This window comes from Euprymna scolopes, chromosome 42 (assembly GCF_053919585.1).
Source record: "Euprymna scolopes isolate OS-2025 chromosome 42, ASM5391958v1, whole genome shotgun sequence".
In the NCBI taxonomy this organism is placed as follows: domain Eukaryota; kingdom Metazoa; phylum Mollusca; class Cephalopoda; order Sepiida; family Sepiolidae; genus Euprymna; species Euprymna scolopes.
In genome coordinates, this window is record NC_136523.1 from 30734253 (window position 1) to 30755613 (window position 21361).

The 21361-nt window shown below is 37.1% G+C and overlaps 1 protein-coding gene across 2 annotated transcripts in view; it reads left to right on the top strand.

The window, feature by feature from the left end:
- Positions 1-21361, top strand: part of LOC145266990 (small G protein signaling modulator 1-like) — a 78258-nt gene that overhangs the window by 33365 nt on the left and 23532 nt on the right. For both annotated transcript variants that reach the window (XM_080122840.1, XM_080122839.1), the window contains exons 3-7: positions 4428-4503; positions 7811-7923; positions 13690-14402; positions 17843-17946; positions 19787-19919. In XM_080122840.1, coding sequence (XP_079978966.1) covers positions 4428-4503; positions 7811-7923; positions 13690-14402; positions 17843-17946; positions 19787-19919 — 1139 coding nt within the window. The remainder of the gene's footprint in view (positions 1-4427; positions 4504-7810; positions 7924-13689; positions 14403-17842; positions 17947-19786; positions 19920-21361) is intronic.

The window sequence follows — 21361 nt, forward strand, 5'->3', positions numbered from 1 at the left end:
TCATTAAGGCATTTGTTGTAGAGTTTGGAGAGAACTGGAGCTACTTCGGCTGAGCACTTTTTTAATAGCACAGCTGGGATAAGATCGGGTCCACATGCTTTTGAGGTGTCAAGGTTTTTTATGATAGCCTGCACCTGAGCAGGGGTGGTTTTCAGATCGCCTAGTGTGGCGTCTGTCCACATAGGAAAGTCAGGTAGGGGGTGGTTGGAAGGGTCCAGTGTGGAGTTTGAGGCAAACCAACTGGCAAGCATGTTAGCCTTGTCGGTTGCTGAGGAGACAACCTTGTGATTGTTGGTTAGTGGGGGAATTGTTGATTGCCCATTATTTACTACACTGTTGTAGATTTTCCAGAAGTCTCGAGTTCCTAGTTTTTGTGCTTCAATGCGCTTTTTAGTGGTTTCCGTAAATTCTCTCTTAGCTGTCGCTATTTCTTTCTTAACGTTATTTCTAGCTTCTATATACTTCAGTCTGTTTGAACTGGACTGATGTCGGTTAAACCTACGGTATGCATGCTGCTTTTGAGCAATGGCAGTTGCACAAGTCGATGTAAACCATTGGGGAGAGTGGGAACATGCGCTTCGATTGCAGTTTTGAACCAGTCAGTGGTCTCGTTTGCACATTGTTCAGCAGGGAGAGAGAAAATATTTTTCCATGGAGCATCTCTAATTAGTTCCCTGATGGCTTCCCAGTCAGCCTTATTATAATATCTCCTTGTTTTGAGCACTGGCTCTTCAGTTTTGGGTCTAGAGTTTAGGGCGATTTCAACCATTATCACTGCATGATCAGCGTTCCCGAGTGGGCTGTGGGCCTTCGTTATGCAGTCATTGGGAACTGTGGTCAAGAACAGATCTAGAAGTGATGCGTGTTGTTCTTCCTGGTCAGGGAAACGGGTTGGAAACGTAACAATTTGTGATAGGTAGTGAGATATAGCGAAGCTATGGGTTGTGCTGCCTGCTGCATCTGTGTGAGTAGAGAATCCAAGCCAGTTTTTGTGGTGGACATTAAAGTCACCAAATACATGTATTTGTGCGCTAGTGTCGAGGGACAGTGCCGTGTCTATGCTGTCAGATACTTCGTTTATTATGGAGCAGTCCTGAGTCGAGGGAGAGCGGTAGAGAAAATAATAGTAGCTAATATTGTGTTGCATGTTTAGTCTAAAGCACATAAAGGCTTGATCATCTGTTTCTAGGTTTGTTTCTCTAGTCAAGGGAAGGGTATTACGAATGTAAACTCCAAGTCCGTGCATATGTCTGTCAGAGTCCTTACGGCAGAGTGGGAGATATCCAGGCATGTTAAAGTGGTTAGAGGGAATGGAGGAGTGTAGGTTAGTCTCACTTAGTGCTAAGATATCCAGGGTATTTGTTAAGAGAAATGCTTCAACATCAGCTAAGTTAGTTCTAAGCCCACGGATATTTGTGAATGAGAGCCTCAAGGGAGGAGGCAAGTTGAATTTGTTTGTCCCTAATCCTGGTTTAAGCTTATTTTTAAATTGTACTGTCGTCATATTTTTTTTTAAGAGTTTCGGTAAGGGGGAGCTAAACAAGAGGTTATGCAGAGCTTCAGACATGCATCACAAGTAGACCATCAGCTGACCTTTCTCCAATTAGGATTGTGGCCTCAGGAAAGCCCACCGGGGATGAGTGCAGGGTCCCTTTCCATGCGCGTCATGGCACTACAAACAACCCGATATTATTCAACTGTTCATGGAGCAGCCGCTCTAAGCGCTACCAAAGAGTTAGGGCTCCTGTACTACCAGTCGGGAACAGCAGCCAGGAACTGTCAATCCGGTACCCTCAACCCATTAGAAGAAGGTCAACCCAATCTAATCGCTCAGGCATATCTTATACTCAAGCACTCACAAATGTTCAGTTTTAGGGGTGGGGTGTGCTGGGAATGGGGAAGAACGGCGTTCGTTGCCCTAGCCAGGAAACAAGATCTACCGCTGGGTGTTTCTGTCGAATCACCGAGATAGTGTCTCTGCGCTTGACTAATAGGCAAAGAAGGAGTATGGAAGCCGGGCGATAGACAGAGCCTATTTGTTTTTTAAATGAATATGCAAATTGATTCAAATTTTTGACGTCAATCATATGTGAATGATTGAGTATATTATAAAGTGAATTTTCTTTTGAATAAAAAAAATGGCCTTTTAACCTCACTGTCATTCTGACAAAATAGCTCCACTTTGTGTAGAATTCGTATTTTTACTATTTATCACAAAGTCATCCAAGTCAATCACCTGTACCAGCCTTTCTTTTGTTTGTTTTGTTTTTACTATTCTAATTGCTACTTAAATGTAAGGGGGCTACTGTGATAGAGACCAGATTTATAGGAGGAGTTGAGCAACAAGATGTTTGTTCATATTACATTTAGATTTCTGTAGGTTCATATGGTTGGAGGGAATTGAAGAGGCAAACTGTTTCAGGAAAAACCTATTAGGATATAAAATCTTTCAGTATCTAGGGCTTTTCACAGTGAAGGGGTGGATTTTGTTGGTCAAGGGTAATTTCATTGTGATGATACAAATGCAGTAAATTCATCGGAGCTCATTCTGTGAAAGTACTTGTAAAATAAACACAGAAATGCAACACTGCAGTGATGTGACAGAGACTGGAGCTTAGCAAACAGTGTGGTTAGGTTAGACACTGTTTTTTATACCTTGTTTAAGAGAGAGAAGCTTGCGGTTGATGCACCAGTCCGGATGTGATTTGCTGTTGTTGTTATGACCTGAATTATAATGTAGATAATTAAAAACATATTTATCGTTAATTTTAGATAACGGCATGCTAAATGTAAGCAATGGACTGGAGGTATCTGACATCTATCCAGATATTGAACTAATACGTACAATGCATGTATTTATCAATTCCCACATTATGCTGCAACTCCTTTCTGCATGCAGCTGTACGTGTTGTCAAGGGAAGTCAATAGGTTTGATCTATATCACCGGTAACCTATGTTTGACACCTTTGCACTCAACTTGGCACAAACAAGTTCCGTTCAACTTAGTACCGCGTTAACGACACACAACAGTTTAGTGAATTGGATTTTTTTCAAGAGCTCATTAAGATCATGCCTCAGGATTGTTTACTCTGTTTGAAGTCCTATTCGTTATTACAACTATTCATTAACCTGTAAGATGGAATGATTACTTAACGGAAAGTTAGTCGGATTCTGTGAGTTAGACTTATGTAGCATTGCATCTGAAACATGGATATTTGATTCTAATTTGCTAGTTTTTTATTTTTCTGTCTTCCATAATGTTCTCCTTAACAAATTATTGTATTTCGAATTCATTCTTTTTGAAAAATATACTTATTCCAGCTAGGAAGATAATTAAAATAGAGACTTCTTTTGCTGATGACCCAAAATGTCTGCTGCTGCCGTTTGTTTGTTGAACATCATTCATGACGATTTGTTGATATTTCGTTCCCTTATATCTTCTATTAAGAATTCTTTCTAAAAGGATATCAAGTACTTATTGGAAGGACCATGTGAAGGTTGCCAACACCCCTAAGTGAAAATGTTTCTGTGGAATGAACTGGATTTTAAAATGTTGCTATGCTGCCTCTGCTTAATTCTGCAGGTCTGCTGCACCATTTTGTCTCCAATATGCAAATCTGGACGTGATGCAAGACTACCCCTTTTAACTAACCGCTTTTAAAAAGAAGACATTGGTAGTTCGGCCACGCTGCATGCTATAACACAGAGTTCATCCACGAAGCAATAGCTCCAGAATAACTCTAAGATTGGCGAAGATGCTCAGGAGACCAGCTGAAGACTTAGTTGCACACCATTAAAGCTGATGTCAAACCTACCTCTGGTTCACAGGTCTACGGCGTTCACCATTAGTCCTGGGATTGGCTTCCTATTACTATCTTGATTGCTGTGGATGGTTTTGTGTTGTCTGTGTACATTCGGGACATTGTGTGCTCTATGGGAGGAGTCGGGTCAGCCCATTCTGAGTGAATGTTGCCAAAAGTTAAAATTGTGTCAATTTCCCTTACCTTTTATCTGTGCCTAAATCTAAATGCACATTCCATGAACAAAGCTTCTTTCCTAGAACTGCCTGCCTGTAGAACACTGTTCCACTGGCCTGCTTCCCAACCAATTACAATATGGTAGCCTTCAAGTCCAATGTAAACAAGTTTTTGTTGAGCTGTCTCCTTAAATAATCAAATTCTACCCAATTTACACACTGTTAACGCTTACTACACTACTACCTTACATTCATTAACCTTTATACTCGAGTGGTGGCTCCCTTGTATAAAAAAAAAAAAAAACGAGTCCCTAGGTAGCTCTGACATTAACATGTAACTTCTACCACAGTAAAAAGGGTCGGATTTTAGAGAAATTTTTGTTATGGGGTGGGTACGGGGTTATCGCCATCCATGATGAATGTTTGATTTTCTTTCTTTTTTTTTTTTCAGGTGGCATTCAGCCGGCTTTACGGAAAGAAGTTTGGCCATTTCTATTTGGGATGTATTCTTGCCAGTCAACCAAAAGGTGAGTGATGGTGCCACAAGGGTTAATAAATTTGCTCACTCTTTTTTCTGTAATAGAGGAGGTACTGCTTGCGAGAAAGGTTATCCTCAAAGTGTTTATTCTTAGCAATCGATTGGTTTATGGTTTTGTATGTTTTCTTAGTTGATTATGGTGAGGGTTGAGGATAGGTGTTGCATGGAAAATATGAGAATAATATGATGGATGTGTAATGTGAGTCTTGAAAGCTGGCTTAAATCTGATCACCTTGGAAAAAATTAAATTTGAACAGTATAGTGGGATTTGTGCTAAACATGAGACTTTGTTGATTTGGTCACCTTTCATGTTTTCCTTGTCCTTCCTTGCCAAGTAACTCTGCTACTTCAACTATTCTATATTTTCATCCATCCAGCGTGGCCGTAGCCGAGATTGAACTCACTACATGAGTTTGTAGTGTAATTCAAATCTTGTCGGTAGCTGAATACTTGATGCTTTGCCAGGGCTATCAAGGGTATTTTTTATCATGACGCCATCACTAGATGGGGTGCCTATCACGGCTCAGGAGAGTCCCATCTACCCTTGAGAGAAGGATAGACAGTGCCAGTTTCTCAACCTGGTATTTTACCTGCAGTATATACAGCGCCTCGCCTTCCTAAATGGTCACCCATCTGGTATTGGCCAGGCTCAATGTTGCTTAACTTCGGTGACCTGGTGAGAAGCAGTGTGTCAACGTGATTGTGTTGTATATATTCTATATCTACTTTCCTAATTTCTCTCATCCATTCTTTCAATGTTACAAAACCAACAAAGTCTCCTGTTCTGCTCATATCTGCCCATACTGTTCAGATTTTGAGGTCATAAGATTTAAGGCTCCACAAGGACATGTGGTGTAGTGGATAAAGTTGCAAATTCTTTTGGAGGTTGAAGGTTCAATCCTCAGTATGGGTGACACTCAAAATACAATTGCAAATTACTGAGGATTTCTACCCAGTCATGGCTGACAGAATGAGAGCATGCTAGTCCCATGGATTAAATAAAGGGTTCTATTCAGATATTCTGTGCAGACTTCTGAGTTTGACAGATCCCTAAGCTCAATAAAAAGAGTCCTGAGTTCAACAAGATACACATGAAGAAAGTCAGAGGTTACTTTGATCAAAATGTTGTGAAAATAATATTCAAGATGAGAACAGTAGTCCAAAGAATCCAAATAATATGAATAATCAATCCTCATCTAAAAAATTTAGAAAGATAAGATTTAAGTCTGTCCTTAACACTCGTATTACATATCCATCATATCATTCTCATATCATTTGTTTCCATGAAGCACATCTTCAATATTCTCTGACCATCTTTCACTTCCATACATCATCATATGTTGCACACATGCCTGATAGGCATTTCCTTTTGTTGACAGCAGCAATACTCTGCTCGTTATTAATGGCAAAAGTTTTCTGAACTCTTGCAATCACATCAGCACCAAATCCTCTTTGTGTTATAATGGTTTAACGGCTATTTTATAAGCTGGCATGTGTTGGGTGGCTTTTAGAAATTGACTGCCAAACTAACCTATCTCTGGCCATTTTTATTTATCCTTGTTTCTCTCAAATTCATTCTCATCACATCCTTCCATATTTTCCGTGGCTTTCTCCTGTAAACTGACCCTGCTACCTAAACTGCTTTACAGCGAATAAATCATGCATAATTAAAATAAAAATTTATTGTTTCTTAAATTTGAACCCTCATTTTTATTCATTGTCATCATCATCATCGATTTAAACATCTGTTTTAAGTTCTTATATTTGACCACTTGACCAAATTGATATCTAAACTAACCTTTCTCTTACCAGGTCTTTGCTCTCCACATTTCTCTAAAGTTCATTTTTATAACTTCCTCCCATGTTTTCCTTTGCTAATTGACTCTGTTATCTCAACTGACTGACATCTAACTTAAGCAATCTCGTCCGTTCTTTTGAATTCATGATACAATCAAAGTTTATAATTCTGCAGATATCTCCCTATACTGTTCAGATTTAATTTTCCTCTAAGGTCATTAGAACTAAACTTACCTTTAAAACTCACAGCACACATTCATCGTATCATTCCCATACAGCATCACATTGCATACATATGCCTGATAGTCTTCTCTCTTGGTTAACAATGGTAATGCTCTGCTGGTTAGCAGAAATTTCCTGAACTTGATTAACTGTTCTGTATCTATTAACCCAAGAACTCTCATCTATTCTTTCAACATGACCATACCAACAAAGTCTCCTATTCTGCACACATTTTCCTTTAATGTTCAGATTTTTAATCTTTATGTTATGCCTAAGACATTTCCTTTGGTCAACAGTGGTAATGCTCTGCTGGTTAGTAATGACAAATATATACCTGCTAGACATCTTCCTTAGTTAACAATGGCAACGTTCTGCTGGTTAGCAGAAATTTCCTGAACTTGATTAACTGTTCTATATCTATTAACCTAAGAACTCTCATCTATTCTTTCAGCATGACCATACCAACAAAGTCTCCTATTCTGCACACATTTTCCTTTAATGTTCAGATTTTTAATCTTCCTATGAAGTCAAAAATCTAAGCTTGTCTTTAAAACTCACATTACACTTCCATTCCATGCAACACACATCTTCTACCCTAACTGGCCAGGTTTCACTTCTATATGTCATCATGCTGCCTAATAAACTTTTCCCTTGGTCAACAGTGGTAATGCTCTGCTGGTTAGTAATGACAAAAGTTCCTGAACTTACTTCATCCACTCCTAACTCTTGCAATCACACTAATATTTGCTTCATTCTATTTCTTCCCATAATATCATCACTGTGACAAAAATATCAGAACAACTTCTATAGATTTCTAACTCTGGCTAGACCTTTGATACAGAGTGGGGGTTGGAGTTGCAAGTGGCTGAGGTGAACAGTTAGCTGTCCGGGCTTGCGAAGATGAGTCAAAGGAAAGTCTATCAGATCCTAGGACAACACAGCGATTTTTAAATCATACATTCCTGCTACATATTATTTAAAAGTGCAACAGATTTTTTGTGCTTATGTCTATTGTGGAGGTATGCCTAAGTTGTACAGATTTCAGACAAACCCAGATTAGCTTTCTGGCTAATTTTTTGAATAACACAACATTTATTTATCTCTCTGTCTCTCAAATCTATCTTTATATTTTCCTCTTTGTCTTGAAGAATTTTTCCATTTACTTGAAAAGTTTGAAACAACTTCAAGATGAGGATATTTTTTTCCCTCACTCGGATATTGTGAATGAATGGGTGGTCAGGCGATTTCCTATAATGGTTTTCTTTCTCTTTTTGCAGAGAACGTGAAATTATCCAGTTAGAATATGTAATCAAGTATCATGAAATGCGAGCGCACAGCCTGCATGTACTTGGGAAATTAGAAGCTGCTGCAGCCAGAGCTGCAGCAATAGGTAAGATCCATTTTGATTCATTGTATATATTTTTTGTGTACACAGACACATGTACAGGCACAAACATACACACATACACACTTACAGGAACAGATGTGCATGCACACACACATACACAAGTACAGGTGCACACACAAACATGCTTGCACACAAATGCACACTCACAGGAATGCACATTGCTGAGGTTTATTGTAACATGATGTAACCCTATATCATATGCCGGGCAGCACCAAATTACCTTGCTTACAGGCTAAGGGGCAGGTGTAATAGTAGAGTGTTTGACAGGCGGTTTAAGAGATCAGAAAAATGATAGAATATGTTTTTATTGAGATACCGTGGAGAAAAACTAATTTCTCAACAGTAAAATAGACATTTTGACGATGCTTTGTCTAGATTGACATACACGGAAATATTGTAGTATGCCATGTATCTTATGTCAGCGAGGGACCCACCTCCCAGGAAAGTTTGATATGATAAAAAATAATAAACTACAGAGAGGAAAGGGAAAGAGCATTAAAGAGAGATATGGATTAAGAGAGAGAAAAAGGGCCTTAGGAAAGAAAGAAAGGTGAGAAAAGAGATTCAGAAGAAAGGAGGTAAAAGAATAGAGGGGGAGATGGTAATGTTACCCAGGGAGGAGGGGAAATTACAAATCTAATGAAACCTTTTGGTTTAGCAGATGAGAAAAGACTTGATGCTAGCTGGATCCTCATTGAAAGGTTTATAACGAATCAGTAACCTGGATCATGAGAAAAGAAGAAATGGACACACAAAGAATGAAATAAAGATAAAAAAAACAAGTATGGTAAAAACATAAGAGAGCAGGGACGTTCCTAGAGGAGCTTAACCAAGAATACGCAGACAAGAAGGCTGCACTCCAATATGTCAAGAATAGCAGACTTCCATTTGGTAAGGAAAGACTTATAGCCGGACAAGACCAAGGCTTATTCACAAATGGATTAAAAAATGGCTGACCTACAAATAAATGACCAGTGGAGGTTTTGGTAATCAGTGATTGAAAGCTTGAGCCTCCTATTAGCAGATGACCACTATGCTGCCTGTCGCAACAAAGTATGTAAATACCTTCATCAGAAGATCTACAGGAGAGATGTAACTTAACAGATCACCAAAAATCTTGGATCAGAAACTTTTACGAAAACATCCAATTAAAAGGTGACTGTTTTATAACAAAGGCAGACAATAATTACTAATGACAGAGCAGCAGAAACTGGAATCTTAAGAAGATCTCCATCATTCCAGTAATTATAGGAGCAACCAGACTCATGAAAAAGAATTTAAAAAACTGCCTGGCAAATAAACCCGATGAACCAAGTGCAAGAGAGATACAAACAATTGCACTTAAAGGGATGGTTAGAATCTTAAAAAGATCTCTTGGCTAGAATGTCTGAGATATCAGATGAATGTCTGGCATTCGGTAGGATGCCCCATCCTCAGCTAGAACAAAATGATAAGAAAATTTTAAACAAAAAAAGTACTCATAGGCATAGATGTGCACATACACACACATACTCAAGCACACATGTGTGTACACAAATACACACTGACAGGTGTGCACACAACAACAGGTACAAGTGTTTTTACAGTTTTGCACTGATTTAAAAATTATTTGAATAATTTATCTAATGAACCTATGAATGTTTGTTGGTCAGAATGACAGTGATCATCTGATTATGCTGAAGGGATGATGGATGACACGTGCTGAATTGTGAAGCAAGGATTGGGCAATCTCTAACCACTCTTCTCCTAAGTTGGCATTGCTTGATTCCAGTGGCAAGGAGATGTCCAGGACGACTGGAAACAATGCTGAGATAAGCAGAGAGCATATACATCACCTGGTATTCTCAAATGGTCACCCATTTTAGTCCTGACCAGATTCAATGATGCTTAACTTTTAGTGATCTAACAGAAGCCGGTGTGTCAATGTGATTATGCTGTATATAGATGGACCTATCACATAACGGTTTAAGACATTCATTCATAATCCATTCTACTTAAAAGTCTTCTGGAGATTGAAGGTTCAATCCTTACCAAAGGTGATACTAAGAATAGCATTAAAAATTAGTTAACACTTTTACTTGGTCATTGATGACTGAAGGTGAACAATCACCTCCTGCCCTCAGATTAAATAAAGGGTTCAGACGTACACATTTTTGAAAAATTGCATGCGAACACACACAGAATATGAAAAGTGAGACAGAAATACAAAACAAGTGTGGAAATAACCGTAAAGAGTTGCCAAAAATACAGCAAAATCTTCCATTGCAAAAAAGCTGGAAGAAAACCACCAGTGTGCCAAGTATTTTCTGGATTAATTGACCCAGGAGTACATAGATAAGGAAGGTTTTGTAGACTGACTAAAAAGAGGATCACTCTACTGTGATCAGGAGAAGATATAATCAAGGTTTGATGACCAATGCTTTCGAGTGGTCTCAGCAATGACAAAAAGTGCAGGTTCTCCCATACAGAAGTAGAGAGTGTGATTCACCTGACATCCACTTTTTTTTTTTTTTTTTTTTTTTTTTTTTACATAGGCATCACCACATTATCAAGGCCAAGAGGCCACTCAAGGATAAGGGTTAAAGAGTGTACAGTAGAAATTGGACAATATAGTAATCATTAGTAATGAAAATTTGGTAAATTTGATAACTTATATGGAACGGTTCATCAAGAACTTATTTACGTTAGACTTGAACACAACCATATTGTAGTCAGCCGGAAAGCAGGAAAACGGAAGACAATTCCACAGGCGTGCAGTTCTAAAAAAGAAGCTTTATTCATGGAATCTACGTTTAGGTTTAGGCACAGATAAAGAGTGGGGGGAATTATTGATAGTGTTTACAGCTAGACGAGTGTTTCTTGTGAAAGTTTGGCGAGGGGGGACCATAGATTGAAGCTCAGTCAAAAACTTTCCATGAAAATAACGATACATCAGAGACAAACTCGCAACATCTCTTCTGTGAGATAGAGGTTGCAAAGAAGAGAAAAGGACATCTACGAGGCTACGAAGTCTATTTTGAACTCTATCAAGGCAGGCCAAGTCCTTTCTAGCAGCTCCTGCCCAGATGTGGCAACAGTATTCCATCCTTGGACGTACTTGGCTCTTATATAGATAGAGAATAGCATCAGCAGTGAGATATCTACCGGATCGATAGAAAGATCCCACCATTTTTCCAGCGGCCTTGGCAACAGATTTGATGTACGTGTTCCATTTAAGATCAGGAGTAATGGTCAAGCCAAGAAGCTTGTCAAAACTTGAGGCCTCCTGAAGACGAGAACTTGTAAGGTTATACTGCAGAACAACTACTACAATACAATGTGACACAATGGAGGATCGCTACTGGACATACTGTAAAAAGTTGAATATCAAATGTAGCAGCAAGTCCTGGGAACATACACCAGAAAGTACACTTGGAAATAAATCATACATCATCTACTATGACTAGGCAATTCCTACAGCTACATACCTAGAAACCGGAGCTGATAAACCTGACATGGTGATATTAGACAAGAAAGAGAAAGAAGCAACCTCAGTAGAAGTAAATGCCTTCAATAATACCGGGTTAAACAGAGTTGAGAGAGAAAAGATAATAAAATACCAAGGTCTTATGTATTACATGAAAAGAAATTGGAATCTTAGGAAGATCACTATCATTCCAGTAATTATAGGAGCAACCATACTCCTGAAAAAGAATTTTAAAAACTACCTGGCAAATATACTCACTGAAACAAGTAGAATTAAAGGGACAGTAAAAATCTTAAAAAGATCTGTCGGTTGAAATGTAATAGATAACAAGTGAATAACTGGCATCCAATAGCATGCCCCATCCTCAGTTAGAACAAAATTAGAAATTTTTTTTAAAATCTAGAACAAATCTGAAAGATCTGTGCTCGTTATTGATGCAACCATTCCAAATGACTATGACCTTAATAGAGTTGAATCAGGGGAAAAATAACAAAATATCAAGACTTCAAGAATGATTAAAAAAAATGACATTGTCTCTGAAAGAAACAAACATTATTTTAGTTGTTGTAGGAGTAATTGGCCTAATTAAAAAAATCTTAAATAATTAGACACAATCTAGAACACAAGCAGAGCATGATAAGTCCTGATATGCCACTTTAACGAGTGACAGGATTGTGCAATCAAACAGATAGTCAGCCGCCGTGCTCAGTTATAAAAAAAAAGTGCTCGCATTCTTAAAACTCCACAATGTGAAAATGCAATAGGATTGCTATACGTACTGTTATTCATAGAGGTCCTTACTCAATAAGCTGATGTGTCATTATTCATAGGAAGCCCTCGTCCAACTGGTTGATATGCCAGTATTCTCAGTGAGAGGACACAGAGAAAGTAAAAACAAAACGAAAGCAACATTCGGTGACTCCTGTCAGCAGTAATAATTGTAAAATGAATGACTCGAGCCATTATTTTGATTTTTCAAGCATCTATATTTAAAAAAAACAATGTCAACAGTTAAGTTAAGTCGATAAAACAAGCAATAAAAGAAAAAATAATAACAAAAAAAGGAAAAGAGAAACAGAATAAATGAACTAACATATTAACTTAGCATGCTATGAACGCATGTTATTATCTCTTTTCTCGCGCTTTCTGTTTTAGTCATGTACCCCGTCAATAGTAATCATCACTGTACGAAAGGCAGTGAGGTGGGTTTTCTTTCTTTTGTTTCTACATGTTACTGACAAATGTAGTTTTAACTTTGTCTTTTCTTCGTTTTTCCAGGGTTTCTTATCGGCTAGATCAACGCATCCGAGGTTTCTAATGCTCTTTTACAATATCGGGGGAATATCCTTGCTGCTTCCAGTTAGTACAATGGTTCTAATCTTGAGATTCTGAGTTGCTATTGGTCAGAGAGGTTTCATGAATCTCTGAATATCTTTGGTGGAACTGATCTATTTATGCTGGACCAAACTCAGCCGCACTGTCTGACTTGAACTCATCTCTTGAACTTACAAAAAATGGCCACACAGCACAATTTATACTCAGATTATGGGTCGGTTGGTGGGATGCAATCTCCCTTCATCTACCAATTAACTCATACCACATAGATTCTCGTGGAAAGATGATTGGTCAATCATCTATACCAGACCAGTTGACCTCAATCAGGCTTTCCAAGGACAAATGTCTGAGCTCTTAGCCCAAGTCAATGGGTCAACTCTCTTGGGTTGATATTTTATTTGTCATCAATTGAAATCTTAAAGCAAACTGACATTTCCTCTTTGCTCAGAAACCAATCTCAGCCCAAAACAATTATTTCCCATTTTCTCTTAGCTGTTGCATTTAATCTATTGTTCAACCAGCACACATATACATTCATCCTGACATCTACTAGTGGATATATAACTCATATAATCAGGTCAACAGGTATTATAGCAATTAGTAGTCTCAACCTACTTGGTATAAGGATTGAATCTTTCGGAGCTAGCTACACTGTTGAGGCACTGGGGTTCCGCTGAAGCAACAGCAATATGCAATCCTGGAAGACTAAGCCATAGCAAAATACAGATAGCAACCATAAAAGAACATCTATCTTTAAAAGTATTCTTCAATATAAATGTGAAGCAAGATGAAGAAAGGTGTTAGTTCCATGATAATTTTATCTTTATTGTGTAACACTATAAAAACAAAAGCATTTGACAAGGTTTTAAATTTAATTTTTTTTTTTGCATTTTTGTAAACAAGATTTTTCTTTTTGATTTCAATATTGTTTTATATTTTGATTTTAGACCAAGAATTAAATGACAAAGAGAATTCTGCTGACCCATCTTTTCCTGCCTCAAATCTGGGTAATTTTGGTAAATCTCCGTCGTCTGGCGACGAATCAAGTTGGACGGCCGTCAATGTTGACTCCCACAACAATATCCATGAAGTAACAGCGCCACCCTCATCAGCCCGAAACAGTTTGTCTGAAGATATTTTCACAAGCCCTCGGCACTCCCACATCACGTGCACAGTGTGTGGGCAACCACTAGAGAAGACCGAACGACAGTCACCCAATGGAACAAAATGCACCAGTCCCCCAATCGAACATTTATGCACCTGTTTTCACAGACTCTCCCCAGATGAAAGAAGCAACACAAGAATAGCGCAACTTCCATTAAGTGATGTGGACATGTCCAGTAAGCCATTACAGACATATATGTTTCCACCTGATCATCCGGTGCATCGGAAACTCTGTGAGCCAGGTGAGGAGATGAAATATTCTTTGATGGTCAATCAGTCATCTAACAGTCCGTTGGTAGATTCAATGCGAACGACAAGTTTGAAAAAATCTGTAGATTTGGATCTGGAGGATATTGCAGCAGCTGTGGCAGAAGCAGAGGCTAAAAAGTTCCAAACAAACATCTTCCCATCAGATCTCAAGGATTCAGGACTTACAATGGATTGGTCATCTCCGGACATTCAGAAACAGATTAATTTTATTGATTTCCAAGCACAGGTTAGTTGATAAAAAAAATTTTTTTTGTTTAAAATTAAAATTTTTTTGCCTGATCAATTTGTTAGCTCCCCTCTAAGGGGAGTTTTAATGCTATTTATGTCACGATCAAATAAAATATTTTTTATTGAATGCAAATCAACAAATCATAAACAGTACAATTAAATCATACCTTGTGTCTTAAATGCTAAACAATAGTGGTTCTCCAAGTGAGGACACTTCATCCACGATCAAAGAGGGATAAATAAATACCTGTGCAGAGATAGGTAACAGAAAACTTTATTAGTATGGTTATGTTAAGAGTTCTTAGGTTAGTTGATATAGAACAGATTAAATAGCAGGATCAGATGCATTACTCCCCCTCCCTCTCAAGCGGAGGTCTAATGTTTTGTATGTCACAATCAAATGAACAATATGTCTTGAATTGAAAGTCATGTTTAATTTCAAAAGAGTTTCTGATGGATAGCTATTTGGTACAAGTCTCGGAGATGAAGAATTTAGGTTGAGAAGTGTCCTCACACACACATTCTTACTTTTACAATTGCCTACAAGGATCCGTGGCGCAGTGGTTAGAGTACTTGGAAAAATCAATTGTAAAAATGATATTCTCCTGAAAGTTGAATGTTCAATTCTCAGTGTGAGCGATCGGAAAATAGAATTACGAATTACTTAGGATCTCTATCCAATCATGGCTGATGAAATGAGAGCATGTTACCCCTGCAAAGTAAATATAGGGTTCCATTTGAAATTCTGTTTAAATTCCCAAGTTCAGCAGAAATATTCCCGAGTTCGACAAGATACATCTGAAGAAGGTTGAATTGAATGTTACATCGACCAAAACATTGTGAAAATGACCCTAGAATGAAACTAGGGGACAAAATTTTAAAACCTAATATTTGTTAGAAATGTGAAAAGCTGAAATTTTGACAACTGTAGTCTTTATCATCCATAATAACATACTAAAATTTGAATCATTTGCAAAGGATAGAAAAATAATTATAACAATTATTTATTTATTTTCAAAATAGGAACGTCCAAAAGTAAGAGACAAAATTGAGAAAAATCATGTAAACAGCCAAAAAAACAATTAAAATACATGTACAATCAATATTTAGTAAATGAGCCCTTGCTCTCAATGACAGTTGCACATCTTCGACTACAAGAACGAATCAGTTCTTGACAATCCTCGATACTAATTTTAGACCATTCTTCTTGAAGCTTCACCCACAAATCCTCCGTGTTAGTGGGATTTCTTTCCATAACTTTCACTCCTAAGGTCTTCCAAAGATTTTCTATTGGATTTAAGTCAGGACTTTGCAGTGGCGAATCCATAATTTCAAAATCTTGCTCACTAAGGTAACTATTTACCACCTTTGCCTTGTGACATGGGGCATTATCTTGCATAAAGGTAGCCCTAGTGAAACCTGAATTCTGTATGATTGGCACAACATGATGTTGAACAATGTTTTTATAGATCTGCACGTTTACACGAGCTTATAACCGGACAAGAGGCATTGTACTTTGGCTAGAAAACATTTCAAATATCATGACGCTTCCGCCCCAAAACTTGACAGTTTTTTTAGTACATTTTGCACTTAATTTTTCACCAACACATTTCTTTATATTGTTTTTTCCATCATTTCCAAATAAATTAAACTTGCTTTCATCACCGAAAAATACTTTTGCCCAATTTTCATATGTCCAAATTACATCCCTGTTTGCAAACTCTAATCTCTTCTTCTTATTCTTCGAACTTACAAGTGGTTTCTTCCCTGGGGTTCGATTAAACAGCCCTATTTCTTGCAGTCTTTTATAAACAGTCTGTCTTGACACATTAACACATGAGGTACTATTCATAACCCTTTTAATTTCTGTGCAAGACTTAAAACGGTCCTTTAATGACATATGCTGCATTATTCGATCTTCTCTTGCCAAAGTTTTGCGGGGTTTGTTGGTTTTAAAAGCACTATTTTGCTAGTATCATTTTATGATTTAACAACCCTGCCTACAACACTCTTGGAATGTTTCACTTTCTCTGAAATCTCTCTAATTTTTGTTTTATTTTACTTCAGTCGAAGTTCTCAGAAATCAAGGAGGCCACAACCTGGGGCTAACACTTGAACTCTATATGAGATACAGAGATATTCAAATGTTCCATTTAAGTTCTTTATCTCTCAAGCACTGAGTTAGTAAAGAAGTTGAGAACATAATTTTCCTCTCCCCAATTAACCATTTTCATATATTGTATTATATCTTTTATTTTGGTCTCTTGGTCTTACTGAATTCCAGGACAAGAATTAATCTAGTCTGGTGGAGTATCCAGTTTCATGCTGTTACTTGAGGTAACATCACTTGGAGAAAGTGCACTATTCTTTGTAAAAGCTAATATGGATTAGCCATAGTGAGGAGATCTTATTTGGGCAGCGAATACTATGTGATTTTGAATATTTGGTCAGGGTTTACTTCTATGGAAAAAGTATCCTCATGCCAAGTTGTTCTGACAAACCCCTGTACAGAGAGACCTTAGACACTTGAGGATAGTGTCTAGTAGGTGTGCTTTTCTTTGTGTAGTTTCACAATAGCTTGTCTCACAGAGTAATCAAGAAGTTTTTGGCGTTTCGCCATGGTGCCGGTTAATGCAACATTTACAAATAACTAAGTAAGATTTATTCTTTAGAGGAAATTAAAAAAATTGAATATAGCATACTGTTTACATCGTTTTTCTCAATTTTGTCCTTTACTTTTGGACGTTCCTATTTTGAAAATAAATAAATAATTGTTATAATTCTTTTTCTATCTTTGCAAATGATTCAAATTTTAGTATGTTATTATGGATGATAACGACTACCAGTTGTCAAAATTTCAACTTTTCACAGTTGTTATTTCTAACAAATATTAGGTTTTAAAATTTTGTCCCTTAGTTTTGGATGCTGCTGTATATCCATTCCAAGGAAAAAAAAAAAAAAAAATTTTCCAACTATTTTCTAAGGAATATACTTTTGCCCCTGATGAGTTATTTAGTGGGCTTCCGCTATTCAGTGAAACGTGTATGATGTACTTCATAAAAAAATATGAATAAAATTTGAGTCAGTCAGAATCCTGAGGTGAATAGGAACACAGATTAATTAATCATGTGGTATCGAGTATTACAAAATATTTTTAGGAGGTAATATTGTATAAGACAATCCCAGCCAAAAAGAGAATAGCTCAATTTACTTTGTAGAGCAAATGGAATTTATAGTTTTTTTTTTTAATTTTAATAAAAAACTATAATATATATATATATATATAATCATATTTTACTTTTTTTAACCTTGATTTCATGATTTTTTTTTTTATTGTTTTGCTTCCTTTTAGTTTTCTGACTTGATTTTCTTTTTCCTGCATTTAAAAATTTTTTTTCATGCTTTGAGTAAACCATGTTTTATGAAAATATTTTGTAGATTTATGCGAAAAAGCACAAAGTTCAACCGCAAAAGTTTTGGGCTGATATGCGAATTGTTAAACGTGATGTACCTCGAACAGACCGAAATCATGAACTCTTCAGGTAATAAGAATTTTGGTAATCTTCTCATGGCAGAAGTACCTGTGATGATCCAGCTACTCCTATATACAGAATATAAAACTTGGTTAAAGTTTTTTCAGGGAAAGTCAAATATAAAGATTTATTTGTGCTGATAAAGGAGAAAAAAAATAGTATTTGAGGAAATAAAATAAAAGTGAAATTATAACATGAACATGAAATTCCCAGAAAAGTATTTTGTATAACTTAAAACAATATCATGTCTCGCCATGCAACACATATCCTTAACCCTATTGTATTATTTAACTTACTTAATGGGGGTGTAAATGGATGGTTACATTGAATGCTACTAAGACAATGCTGCTTTCCTTCAACAATTACAAAAATCCTTTCCAGCCACTGATTGCCATGGATAATAAAACTCTAGTTGAGAGTTCATCACTCAAATTCTTCGACCTAACATTCACAGGTAAAATAACACATACCTGATAGACTCTTCCCTTGCTAAGGTCCACATCTACATCTACTGTTGAGGCCATGTTGGTCAGTTGCCATTAGCTCATCACGTTCTACTTCGAGCCCAATCTCTCTGATTTCTCTCAGGGGACCTCTAATCCGCCAACTATCCCAAACTGGGTACTGTCCTCAACTTCTAATTGTCGTCAACCGTTTCACCCAAGACTGTCCCCCAACTGTCGTAAACTGTTGCAAAACTCATTGCCAATCCTAAAAGTGACTGTAAAGTAACTCTAACTATATTGACCTCCTTCTTTGTGTCCTGATTATCGATACACCTTGACCAATAATTCCACCTTAGTTTCCTTTTATCTTCCTTAGTGAACAACTTCTTATCCATTGCCTTTCCACCAACCCTATTTCTTATACTTTTCTTCTCCTGATAAACTTATTTCCTTTTTTCTTTTTTTTTTGTGATACATTTTCCTCTTTTCTTTTTTCTTTTTAACACTTAGGAGGAATGTCAATAGTATCACATCATTACCACAACTGCTACTATTTAACATTATTGCAGTTTTTCTCAATTTATTTATTTTTATTATGACTCCCTCGTCCTCTCCCTTTGTCCTTAATCCTTACTGGCCAAGTTTTACTTCCATACATGATCACACTGTGTGAACACATGTCTGATAGACTCTTCCTTTCATTTTCCCTAAATGTTGATTAAATTTTAAATTCAGCATCAACCTATATTTCTGAATTACTGCCTTCCATAGTTGTTGTCATCTCACCACAGTTTGGCCAACTAATCTGCTGGCCGACTTTGGGTAGGATTGAAACCGCTATCTTCAGACAATGCTCACCTGGAACTGTAGAGATTCAACATCTCTATCCACTGTGTCACAGGCCCCGAAGTTAATCACAAAATATTTAAGCAATAAAAATGTTTATATTATTTGAATTATTTGGATGACTGTTCTAATCTTGGATGTTATTCTTACAACGTTTTGGCTGTTGTAAATCCAACCTTTAGATGTATCTTGTCGAATTCAAGGATCTTTCTGTTGAATTCGGGGGTAGCTTGCTCTCAGTCCATTAATTCTGTAGGATTTCAAGTAGTTTGATTTCTTTTGTATTCAAGAAGACTTTCCTTTAACAATTACAAGAAACCTTCTCAACCACAGAGAGCCTTGTTTGGGGTGAACAAGATTAAAACAAAAGAAATCATTATTTCCAAGATAACAGCCAATTTCCTGGGTAGTTTTTTTCTTGTAACTAAATATTTCTTCCATTGCAGGCCTGCCATCTGCACCTATGCATCCACTAAACATGCAGAATTGTGCATGCTTACATCTGCCCCTCTTTTTAAATTTTTACATTTTGTTTTCTGTTTAATGTTTTATTCTAGGGAAGATGACAGCAAATATCTCAGTTGGTTGCACAATATGTTGACGACGTACACCTACTTCCATCGAGACGTTGGCTACACGCAAGGAATGAATGATATTGCTGCGAGTTTTCTGTCTACTTTCCAAAATGAGGTAACATTTATATTTAACTAGCAGGGTTACCCAGCATTGCTTGGGGAAAAAGTTTAACATATTTCCATTAAAACTTCTATCTCTTCTCTACCTTTCACTCTTTCCCACTTCTTTTCTCCACCCCTTTCTTTTCTGCTCAGCCCATTCTTCTTTCCGTGTACTGTTGGGGTAGCACCCCTACAGATTCTGACAATGGACTATTTCTGACGTCACTTCTAGTAAACAGTTTCTGCAATCGAACAGTCTGGACCTGAGACTCAAATGGAGTGGGCCAGAACCTTACTTTGTCCTTCCAGTTGAGCGAAGTCCCACTCAATCAATATACGTTTCTGTATTTTCTGTTAATATTTATTTCATTTTACTGTTTCTAAGCCTTCTCATTCTTCTTTCAACATTTAAACCACAACATATACAAACACATACAGAGAAAATTTATAAGGGAATCAATTCCTTGATAAAAAGTGAGTTACTTCTCCTTAGTTAGTACATAATCTGGTTAGAAAACTGACCCCTCCTGATGAAATGTATGCCAGTTTAGGATAAAAGAATGAATATTTTTTTCTAAAATTTAGATATTATACATCCAGGGCAACGCTGATCAGGCAAATATCAACTTTGCGGGTGTATGCTTTGTCGTTCATTTTTTTTTTAGTTAAAGCCAGACATAGTAGCTTCCTTCAGTCATGACAGACTATAGATACCTATTGTAAGGGTGCATGCACGTGGAATTTTTGTGGCAAGATTTGAGCAATCTCCAACCACACTTGTGTTGGCATTGTAAATACCAGTGGCAAGTAGAGGTTCAGGACGACTGAAAACAATGCCGAGATAAGCGGAAAGCACTTACAACACCTAAAATTCCCAAATGGTCACCCATCTGGTACTAGCCAGGCTCAACATTGCTTAAGCTTGATGATCTGACAAGAAGCTAGACATACAAACATACACACAGACAACTCTCCTTTATATTATAGAAGAAAGGGGCTTGATAAAGAGTATGCTGTTACTCACATTGAGTTATTTTACCTAAATAAATATTTTCTTGTAAGAATTTAAGAAAATAGGCAAAATGAGCAAAACAAAAATGAAATTAAAAATGACTCCCGGACAACGCTGGATAGATACAAATAGTTTAACATAAAATATAAAAAGAAATTACTGGTGTAACATAGTGTGTACATTGTCCCTGTTCAGTCTTGAGAGACAATGGACACTCTGCTGTAAAGATGGTTGCATTTGTAATTGTGAAGCAAGAGTTGTGTAATCACCAACTACACATCTCGTGACTCTCCTTGATTCCAGTGGCAAGGAAAAATACAGGATGACTGAAAATAATGCTGAGACCAAATACAACACATGGTATTTCTAAATGGTCACCCATTTTTAGTACTAACCAGACTCAATGTAGCTTAACTCTAGTGATCTAACAGGAACCAATATTT